Here is an 11,374-nt window from a genome sequence, read left to right as displayed (position 1 = left end):
CTGCCTGCTGCTGCTCCACCACCCGCTGCAATCCCACCAACTGCTGGGGCCCACAATGGCCCTGCTGTGGCTCTGCTGCCTCCTGGAGCCTGCTGCAGCCCTGCCACCCTCTGGGGCCTGGCTGCGGCTCTGCCACCCGTCGGGGCCCACTGTCCTGCCTGCTGGGGCCTGCTGTGGCCCTGCTGCCCGCCGAGAACCACTATGGCTCCGCTGCCTGCTGTGGCTCTGCCGCCTGCTGCACACTATGTGGGTCCTGCCGCTCCCCGCAGCTGCCACTTCCTGTGCTACTTCCCACGGGCCCTCTGTTAACCCACTCGGACGGACGGACAGGGAACAGCTGCAGGGGCATGGGGCCAGAAGCCACAGAGGCTTTTGGGTGGGGGTTGAGGGTGGGAAGGGGGTGGGGGGCTGGGCTAGCCTCGTTGCTCAGCCACAGGCTCCTGCTGGGTCCTGCTGCTGCTAACAGCATGTCATCTTTGACAGGTGGCCATGGGCAGATATAAATCAATGTTCTAAATTTTTTGAAGGCCCCACAAGCCAGGTAGAAAGGGCTGGCAGGTTGGCCCACGGGCTGTATTTTGCCCTCCCCTGGGATATAGTGTATAGTGTAGGGTTGTCTAAAATGCTGTAAAACCTGCACTTGGTATACTAAACACTGCTGATTTCTCCTGTTTCTTCTTCGTTCTCTGATCTATTTGGAGATTCCTTTGAGGGAATATTTTTATCCCTTTTGTAGGTACTAATGAGACACGATGCTCCATTACAGAGGATTTGTTACTTTTAGCATGGCTAATGAATTAAAAGGTCTGTGTTGAGTAGAATAATAGTCCCAGAAAGCAAAATCAGCAAATAGCATCTATTTCTCTCCCTTTCTCCTAGATGGATTATATTCTGGTTGAGGGAAGAGAGAATAATGTATATAATCACTTTAAAAAAACTGTGGGAGAACTGCTTTTCTTTTTGAAAGAATAAGAAAAATGTTCTTAAATTGAACATTAGGAAAAGCTAATTGTTAGTATAGTTAATTGTAAGCAGTAGAATAGACTACCTCAGGAAGCTGTGAACTCTCTATTATTGGAGGTTGTAAAGAGGAAGTTGGAGAAACCTCCACTGGGGAATGGTTCAGGTGTAACTGATCCTTTCTTTGGGCCAAGGGATCCCCTTACAGCCCTGTTTTCTCTGATATTAATACTTTAAAAAATGGACTGCGGTGCATAAATAGAAATAGCTGACATCAGGGATTCTCCAAACAGAATATAGGATGGCAGACTGGAGTAGTCTGCCATATTATATTTAATTGATATTTGGGTCACAATTTCAACCTTAGCATCTGTGAGTACAGTGGCATTTATATCCTCTCTTCACCCCCTCTTTTCACTAAATCAAGTCATATTCTTGGAATATAGTCACCTTGTGCCTCCTATTCTGTAAGGAAAATGGATTCCTTTTTTTTTCTCCACCAAAACATAGCGTTAAATTGAAATGTTACATAAGACATATTAACTCTTTCCCAGTAACTTTAAGTCTCTTCCTCAAATATTTATCCAGCAGAGACATGATTTTTTTTTCTTGCTTTGGTACATCGAAGTGCTACAATGCCTGAAGTGAAGGTTAGGCAAAACTGAACATGGGCTGGAAGCGTCCCCTTTAGATGAGCAACATTACATTGAATGGTACCTACAGGCATCCTCTTTTGGGAGTTCATTAGGTTGTTGAGCTACAGGCAGTCCTTAAGACGTTTTTGAGTTGCAACAAATGGCACTTACAATGTTTATAAACTGACACTGTCTTGACTTTCTGACATTAGTTTTGACTTTATGATGCTTGATCTGACGTCACGCCAGCAAACAAGTTCTCTGCATCGCCCATCTCCCCGGAGAACATCTGTCCAAACTTCCTTGGACACTTTCTTTAAAAAAGCAGATAAGACTCCAGAAAAACCTGCAGCGAAGACTCTAGCTAAGAGCCATTCAAAAAGTCTAGCAAAGTCTCCTCAAAGAAGTTCTTCCAAATCAATATGATTGCTATTTACAATATAAATACATTAATGTAGCTATATTACTAATCTATAATTGATTGAATACAAAATTCTGGGTTATTTTTGGCGAAAATAGGGTATCGGGCCTTGGTTCAGGAACCAAAACCCCATTTATAACATTGTTCCTATGGGATAATCAGTTCCAAGTTGTGACATTTCAACTTAAGATGCAGTTTTCAGGAACCAGTTGTATCTTAAGTCCGAGGACTGCCCATACTGTGATCAATACAAACTAGCTGTTTGTTTTCAGTGTTCATTTTCTTCTTCCACTGACTGACTTGAGCAAAAAAATAAGTTGACAGACAGAAATTGCCATATAACAACACTTTGTATAATATTTTGAAATAATTCAAGTGAAAACATAGACATTGCTTTCTCAGAATTCTCAGGCTTGGGAAGGTGAATATGGAGTAAAAAGTTCAAGTATAATCCATCTGCTTCTAAAAATCTAACATGTCATTTGCATCTATTTAGGTTCCTTCAATGGTGCCTTATCCACTATGCAGGCCCATGAATTGGGCTCCATTGTCATTAAAGAAGTATTGAAAAGGGCAAATATCAACCCAGAAGAAGTCTCTGAGGTTATATTTGGACAAGTCTTGACAGCAGGTATGTTGAAGAATTGATTTGATTGATTATTTTTGGTTTGTTTTTTTGCATATAAAAAGTCCAACTCTCCGATCACAAGAAGATTAGAAAAATTAGAAGCATATTTTTGTTTTTAAAATAAACTACCTGCTGGAATATTTCATTCTGTACTGTATTATAAAACCTCTGTTGTTTCCATTTAAATGTATTCAATCTTTTAAATGATGATTAAAATTTTAATTTTCATTGCCATTAAAGTACTAAAGAGAGGAGATCCTGGTTTATCCCAACCAACATTCTGGAAACTGTATATCCATTTTACCTTTAATCCCAGGAGCTAACAAAGTTTGTTTATAATACTGATCATGGCTTGTGATATGTCAGTATGGGAATCTTCCTCTTCTCTTGTCCCTTATGCTTTTTGTTAATCATTTCTGCCTATATTGACTCTGATTGGAAGTCCCTTGAGACAAAGACCTGTATCAATGGTGCCCAGACTTTTTGTCCAGTGGCGGAATGGCGGTGCCTCATCTGTTTTGTAGGCCAGTATGTGGGGTAGGGGTAGCGGGGGCCTGATCTAGCCATGCAGGGGGCAGGCTGGTCCCACCCTAATCCAGCTGTGTGAGATGGGGGGCCAGAGGTGGCCCCAATCCAGTTACATGGGGATTGGGAGTTTGGCAGTGGGGGTGGAGTGGCAGTATTATTTGACGCCCCCCACCGCCAAATTTTCCAGCTCATGGGGAGTCCCATAGGCCTGATGCCAAGGCTCCATGGGCTGGATTTGACCTGTGGGCCAGGAGTTGAGCACCCCTTATGGTACCATAGAAGTAATCCTTAAATTAGGATCCACCAAGATAAGCTTGATTTGTTAAAAATATGACTTTTTAATAGTCTTCTGCTTTTACTAGAATATTGTAGTTCATAGGCTTATTTATAAATATAAACTCTGATATATACATTTTGTTATCTATTCGGTTTCAAAATATAGTTCATTTTCTTTGTCTCCTATACTCTGTCTACTTGCATGGTGTGTTTTATTTTTTTTGTATTTCTTATACAAAAGAGTTGATACTGCTTTGCCCTGGAGACATGGACTTGCAAAAAGCTTTATTCCAAACACAATGCTCCCATTCTTTCTATCAAAGGTTACAGAAAAGAATGAAAGCTTTTCTGACTCTTGCTATCTATTTGTGCCTTATCTTTATTGTTGCGTATATAGTAAATATAACTGTTCATGATTTGTGTAAAATGCTCAAGCTTAAATTTAGTAATAATTTAAAATAAAGGATTAAAAAAGAAATGCAGACTATGAAAGCTGTCACTAAGCTGAATAGGCAAATCCTACATTTCTGTATTTAAATACTTGCTTTCCACTGGTCTCTGAGTGCAGATAAATTATTGGTAACAAACTGTGGAGGTCTCTGGTTTTGCAGCTCTCATACCTTACTTTATCACACAAGTACAAGCGCATGGCAGAATATGGTTAAAATCTTTAATCTAGCTTACGCAACAAATTGCAACCGGGTTCCCTGACTTCTATGTCTGTAATATAGATACAGCCCTTCAAAAAAAACCCAACAAACTAGTAGCAAAACCCTCCAAACTAGAGTTGCTTTTCTGCCCGCTCTGCTTTTCTTTGAATCACAGCACCGTCTTTGCCATGAGCTCTCGAACTTATTGAAAAGGCTGTATTGGAGTGAGAATAAAATGGTGGCGGTAGGCTACTCTATCTCCAGTTAACCTGAGAAATCATGTTGTTCTAGACCGATGTAATTTCAGTTGAAAGGGGGCTTTTCCTAGCCCTCTAAATCATGTGAGCAAAAACCCTTATTGTTTAGGAATACTTTCTAATAGGTCTGCCTCTTTCCTAAGAGTAGGTGTCTAACCAAGCTCCTGTTAATTACCCTTGACGGGTAAGAACAGGGGTGGGCAAAATATGGCCCATGGACCAGATCTGGCCCACCAATTGATTGTATATGGCCTGTGCTTGTCCCTGCAGTGCTTCGCATGGGGCAGAGCCCTGCCCGCTCCTGCACAAAGCAGTCTGTGCTATGCTTCTGCCCGCACCTGCTGATGGTTCAGGCCCTGGCCAGCACGTATAGCTCCCCAGCAGGGCTGCTTCTGCTGCCCAGGTACTACTTGGCTCCCCCTGCCTCCAGCAACTTCTCGTCATCATCCTCCTCCTCCTGCTCGTGTTGTGCCACTATAGGCAGTAGGAAGCTGCAGCCCAGCAGCTCCTGCCTATAGTGGGCTCTGCTGTCATCCACATGATGGGCTCTGTTGTCGTCCACGCTCTGCCCGCTTGATACGATGAGCAGCCACACGTAGTACAGCAGGGGCAGGAGGAGGAGGAGCTGCTGGAGATTGTGGGGAGTTGAGCAGTACCTGGGTAGCTGCAGCAGCAGTGAGAGCAGACCCACTGGGAATCTGTGTGCGCTGACCAGGGCAATGCCGTTGGTGGGTGTGGGTTGGAGCACAGAGTGGGCTACCCTGGATGGGATTATGAGGGGCTTGGCCTCATGCAGAACTCTGTGGGGGAAGCTGTGGGCTGGATGCAGGGGTGCATGGCACACACCTGCACTGCACTGCCTGGGCCAGCTGTCCTGGCAATAAAAGTGTGGCAATAAAAGGATTGCCTCCTTCCCATACCCTGGCTGGCCCCCAGGACGTATTGCAGGGGCAGCCCCCCACAACACACATTCACATCCCCACCCCCTCCACACACACACCCACCCACACATCTGCTCCCCCCCACCTCCCTTGCACACAATATACAAATAAGTGTTTATTTTGAGTAAGACTTTATTTTGAGCTATTATGCAGTCACCTCTCAAAAAACCCAACCAACCAAACCCACAAACTGCGGCAAAAATATTTTTTGCAATAAAATTAAAATACGTTACAGTTTGGCTTTTTTGTGGGGGGGCAGGGTTTAAGCCTATGATTGGGTTTTTTTATCTATAACTTGTTCAAATGATATCTTCTGAAGATTTTGTGTACAGCCCTCAACAGCTTACCAAAACTTAAGTGGCCCAGCAACTGAAATAATTGCCCACTCGTGGGTAAGAATGAGCTCTAAACTTAGGAGGTGACAGCCAGATCCCTTCCAAGTAATAGGGTGCATGTATTGGTCATTTTTTGGATTGGAATGCTGTCATGTCAATAATATTTTGTAGGTGCTGGTCAAAATCCTGTTCGGCAGGCTAGCGTTGGTGCAGGAATCCCATATACAGTGCCTGCTTGGAGCTGTCAAATGATCTGCGGATCAGGCCTAAAAGCTGTATGCTTGGGGGCGCAGTCCTTAATGACAGACGATTCCAGCATTGTGGTGGCAGGAGGCATGGAAAGCATGAGCAAGGTGAGGTGGTGGCTTTCTGACCATATAGAATCACTCTCACAACTTGAGGTTCGGTATCTGATATTAACATGGAATTTTTTAAAATGCTGTTTAAGGATTTATTTACCTTTTTCAGTAGCCTCCTGTTATCTGTTTGAGCAATTTGTTTCTCAGTAGGACCATTTCCAAAATTAATTTACTAGAACACATACATGTTAGTATAACACATTGTATGCGTGTTTCTGTTGATATATACCATTACAGGAGATTATTTGGATTACCTCCTGACTTAACAATTATAGAACTGTTTAGTGTATAATCTAAGAAGTATCTCTTTTAAATAAGAGTCTGTGTGTAATAGGAAAATGCTGCACTGTAAACCTGTTCTCTCAAATTATCTTTCTACACATGATGATTCCCAATAAAATCTCTTAAATAATCCTGCTAGGAGTGGAGAAAGGGAATTGTAAGAACCTTGTAGTAGGGCCTGATCTGTATCTAAAGTAGATCAATAAAAATATTTTCTTTTCATTTTAGTGAACTTCCCATCAGGCCTGGAGGGTCTCCCTGTACAGCTCCTACTTATCCCAGTACTCTGGGATTGTTTGGGACCATCACTAATAAAAAAATTTAAGCCAATGCTGATTCATCAGAACCTTTTTGTCTGACCTGTGGAAGTTAGACTTGGGTATCTTTTCTTTTAACACTTGAATAGACAGGCTTTGGTGTACCTTAAGTAGCAGTAGGCACATATGAAATAAACATAATCTGTTGTTTATACACGACTTCTGTGAGCTCTGGGGATGGTTCTATCAAAAATCTTCTCAATTTCTGCAGAAGTTGGAAAAGAATGAGAGGTAGTTATCCATATTAGTCTGAAGTTAGATTGATGGCAGGGCAGTATGGCAGAGAATGGATAGTGTGGTAGCCAAGAGACTGATTATATTTTTAGTTGGACTTCATGTTAGCAATACCATCCACTAAAGAATACTTCAGTCCTAACATCGGGCAATAAGGCTTGCTCAGTGTAGCATTGGCACTTGTTCTTTCACATGAAGCTCAGAGGAGTAGGCTTTGACTGGTGTGCCAAGTTTCTTGTACTATCTCTCTCTCAGACTGTTCATAGGCTACCTGGAGTCTGGGAGGACAGATATCGGATTGGGTTCTGTCTGGCCTGCAGCTCAAGTCAGAGTTGCTATTAATAATGTAGTTTGAGGCAGAAGAAATTCTTACCCAAGTCAAAGTAGCACCATTTAGATTTCTAAACTTTTTCTCAAATTCCCTTGTCTACAGGCTCCTCACTTAATTCATATGCGAGCTGGAGTGAAAATGGGGGAGACCTCCTTGCAGGACAGTATAATTTGTGATGGTCTTAGAGATGTATTTTATCAATATCACATGGGTATAACAGGTAAGCAGCAATACTTCTGAAGTTTTAACTAAAAAAAGGTTCAGGAGAACAGTGTGATTTAACTCAGGACAGTTCAAATTGTGATTCTGGTACATGATCTGCTGCCTGCATGCCCCTGGGGGCATTGGTTTTGTGGGCAGAGGTGTGCTGGGAATGGATCATGCCTCTTCCCCAGGCCCTGGTCCTGTGCTGTCACCACCCTGGCAGACTAGCCGGGACCCATGCAGGCAGGGTGCACAACCAGGTAAACAGGGTAGGGCTAGAGTGGTGTCTGGGAGTGGGATGGGCAGGTGGGGCTAGGTCTGGGATCATGCGATGGGGCCTGGGGCATGGCCGCGATCTGCTCCTCGTATGCCCTGCCTGCAGAACCAGCATCAGTCATGGGTGTGCAGGCAGCAGATCATTGCTCTGCTCTAGATCCCACCCCCATGCTGTCACTCCCTGCAATCTCAGTCCTGCCTGCCCATTCTGTTCTGAGACGCTGCTCCCCACCTGCCCATGGCCCCATCCCATCTACCTGGTTGCGTGCCTTACTCATGTGGGTCCTACCGCCAGCCTTGGATGTGGAGCAGATGGGCCAGGGTGCTTGGGCTGTGGGGCTGGGCGTGGCGGAAAACCACCACTGCCGGAAAATGAGTCTGGCCACCGCACCACCCCAGCCCCACTGTGCACCATGGGGATGGCAGAACCAGCCCCATGTGCCATGGTCTGGGCTGCGCCCTGCACCTAGGCTGGGCAGGACTGAGACCCATCATGGTTGGATAAAATCCCTTGGTAGGCTGAATCTGGCCCATGGGCCCTGTTTTGCCCACTCCTGCCCTAACAGATTGTACTTGCAACAAGTAACTATAAATACAGATCCCTATCCTCAAACATCTAGAGGTAAAGGCATCAAGCCAAAGAGTAGTAGGCTTAAAACTAGCCTTGACCACACACTGAAGTACGTATATGAATGGGCAGAAACCATCCTGCGGAGGAAGGGGGTATTGACTATCAACTGGAACTTCTGAAAAGCTGTCCATAGGCATTTAAAGCCAGAAACACTTGTTTTTACTTGCTTGTAACCTAAAAAAGGTCAATTCTGAAACTGAACCCAGAAGTGAATGTAGCAGAAAATTCTGAGCAAATAACGCTTGCTTAGAACGAAAGTCACCAAGCAAGTTTAACTGTTGCCAGCAAAGATGAAAACTAACCTGTTAGAATTGTAATTGCAGACCTATTAAATTTAATGATAGCAGAAAAGGATCACACTTTTATTTTCTTTCTTAACACACACATTTTGTTTGTTTCAGCTGAAAATGTGGCCAAGCAGTGGAAAATCAGCAGAGCAGAGCAAGACCAACTTGCTGTGCAGTCACAGACTAGGGCAGAAGGCGCGCAGAAAGCTGGATATTTTGACAAAGAGATTGTTTCTGTTCTTGTTCCTTCTCGAAAAGGTGCGTGTGTACAGTAATAACTCATTGAATGAATGCAAGCTGATAGTGCAAGATGTACTGTTCAGTACAATCAATGGAAGATGTCTTTGTAAGAACCTGTTTTGTAGGAAGATGAATTCCACTTATCAAACTTCTGATAGGTATATTTGTTACTGGATCTTCTCTCTCTCTCTGCATCAATGTATAGTCAGAACGTGCAAATTCAGGAAACCATAATTATTTTTTCTAAATGGTTCTATATAAACAGCCCCCTCTTACCCCGACTTCTGTGGCATTTGTCCTTAGGGGTGCAGTTGAGATGGGACCTGTTGCAAAAAATGTTTATTGCACTAAACTTACAATTTGTTCATGCTTGCCATGATCTCCTATGCCTAGACCTTCCTGACAAATGAAACACATGATGAAAATAACCTGAGGACTTTGTTACGTTCAGTTGCACGTGGACTTTCCGAAAAGACCAACAAGTTACTATTTTTTTTTTAAACAAATCTGATTGAAAAAGATAGGTTTTTTGGGAGGTAGGCATTTGTTAGTTGCTTGATCCAAGGATGTTCTGGAGTGGGCAAAGACTTTGGTATTGGGTGTGGTTATAAATCCCTAAAATTGATTTTTGTCAAGAGAAATTACAAGGGAGGTGCATTCAATTTCTTTACATTTTCTAGGTGTAAAATAGCTCTGGTTTGCCTCGTTTTGGGGTTGAGCTATGCATTGTGTAGTCAGTAAGGAGAGATAATAAAACCAATGATGAAATGCAGAGGATTTTTGTGCAGGTTTTTTGGACAGTATTAGCTAGCTCAGATAAGAGCAATATTGGTTGGCAAAAGTGAGATGCTTCCTGGTATAACAGAGGGGTTGTTGGAGAAGCCAAAGTGTGCAGTAGTTACACATGCTGCCACCACACCTGAAAGGGAACAATGTGGCTGCAACCCAAACTTGACCTTATCATGATGATAGATTGTTATTTTATAGCCATGGTAGCTTTGTAGAAAAATCAGTTATTTGAAGGGGACTAATATCCCCCTGGTAAGCTGTTGCTTATCGCTTATGCTGTACAACAGAGACTACAGTCAGCTATTTTTCTCAGGAGTTTAAAATGTCTTTAGGCGTACAGTTTTAGAGGGTTGGTCTTAAATGAAAGTCTGATACTTTGCAGGTCCTGTAGAAGTTAAAACAGATGAGCATCCTCGTCATGGAAGTAACTTGGAAACAATGGCTAAGTTAAAACCTTGCTTTCTGACTGATGGAACTGGGACAGTAACTGCAGCTAATGCCTCAGGTTTGTCGGTGGCTGAAACAAAATTCAGTAGCACAGTATCTGTAGCGTATAGTCACAAATGCATGGACCATGGGTAGGAACTTGAATACGAGTGGTGGTATGTTGTTTAGGAGGAACTTTCTTTTTTACATCAACCCTGAATCAGTTTAACTCTTTTTTTCAAATCTCAGTGGCTTGTCTTGACACACAGACAGAGCTGTTTGTTAATGGTGTGTAAGTTCACTAACCTCTCCATTTCATAATCTAACTGCATTTCTGGTTGTCCTTCCCACTTTTTTAAATGGGAAAAGTAGAAATATGGTGATTAGTTAATTCTGAATGTTCCATAACATTATAATGTCACTAGTTAAGAAAAATCAAATTTCTATTACTCTGGGACTCTTTCCTGCAGTAGTCTCTATTCCTTCTGTATTGTTCCTTCTGTTGCCCTCCCAACTTGTGTTCCATGCAGCCTCCACCACCATCATTCAGATCATTCCTAAATACTTTCACAAATAATTCAGGGGCTGGTGGTTTATGTGCGTAAGGCTAAGCTGTTAACACATTAAGCCAGATTCTCAACTGCCTTAAATGAGTGTAGCTTTGTCAAAATTAGTGGAGCCATGTGCCAGTATGCTATCTAAAGATCAGTAGTCTGCATACATTACCATTTGCCAAGCCTGTAATTTAGACAGACTTTTTAGGACAGGGATATGTCTGTTTCTAGTGAAATGCCTAGGCTATAACTTAAAGCAGCTGTTTATCACTTTGCAGGTATAAATGATGGAGCTGCAGCTGTAATTCTCATGAAGAAATCAGAAGCTGCTAGAAGAGGCCTTCTTCCTTTGGCACAGATTGTATCTTGGGCACAAGTAGGTTTAGATCCTTCCATAATGGGAGTCGGACCTATTGCAGCAATAAAAAAAGCTGTAAGTAGTATCAGTAAATCGTTGTTGCTGCTGTTTTTAAGACTTGTTGTCTTGACTGTCCACGCTCATTGACATTTTGGGGATGTGTGGTTTTTGTTTGTTTGTTTGTTTGTTTGTTTTTACCTTGCAGAAATTTATATTTAAAAAAAAAAAAAAGAAATTTTATGTTGAAAGAATTCTGTACCCAGGCTAGTAGCAAATAGGAGAGTATATGAGGTTTTGATTGCCTACCCCTTGCCCTCTTTTCCCAAAGCAAGTATTTTATATGAGTGTCTAGAGTCCAGTCTAAGTAGAAACTAGTCTAGTTTACAGAGTGGCTGGCCTAAGTGTCATTTTGGCTTAAGAGTAAGATTTTTTTTTTTTTTTTTTTTTTTTTTTTT

The 11,374-nt window shown here is 42.6% G+C and overlaps 1 protein-coding gene across 1 annotated transcript in view; it reads left to right on the top strand.

Annotated features, from left to right (window-relative positions):
* The window catches only part of ACAT2 (acetyl-CoA acetyltransferase 2), a 24,393-nt gene that overhangs the window by 10,272 nt on the left and 2,747 nt on the right, over nucleotides 1-11,374 (top strand). Inside the window, exons 2-7 of the mRNA XM_019527091.1 lie at nucleotides 2,513-2,647; nucleotides 5,803-5,984; nucleotides 7,257-7,374; nucleotides 8,667-8,810; nucleotides 9,964-10,086; nucleotides 10,840-10,994. Of these exons, the coding sequence (XP_019382636.1) occupies nucleotides 2,513-2,647; nucleotides 5,803-5,984; nucleotides 7,257-7,374; nucleotides 8,667-8,810; nucleotides 9,964-10,086; nucleotides 10,840-10,994 (857 nt within the window). The remainder of the gene's footprint in view (nucleotides 1-2,512; nucleotides 2,648-5,802; nucleotides 5,985-7,256; nucleotides 7,375-8,666; nucleotides 8,811-9,963; nucleotides 10,087-10,839; nucleotides 10,995-11,374) is intronic.

Source organism: Gavialis gangeticus, unplaced genomic scaffold (genome assembly GCF_001723915.1).
Source record: "Gavialis gangeticus isolate Ggan-Ray unplaced genomic scaffold, GavGan_comp1, whole genome shotgun sequence".
Classification (NCBI taxonomy): Eukaryota; Metazoa; Chordata; order Crocodylia; family Gavialidae; genus Gavialis; species Gavialis gangeticus.
Note: the sequence above shows the minus strand (reverse complement) of the source record. Positions and strands in the feature narration are given on the sequence as shown.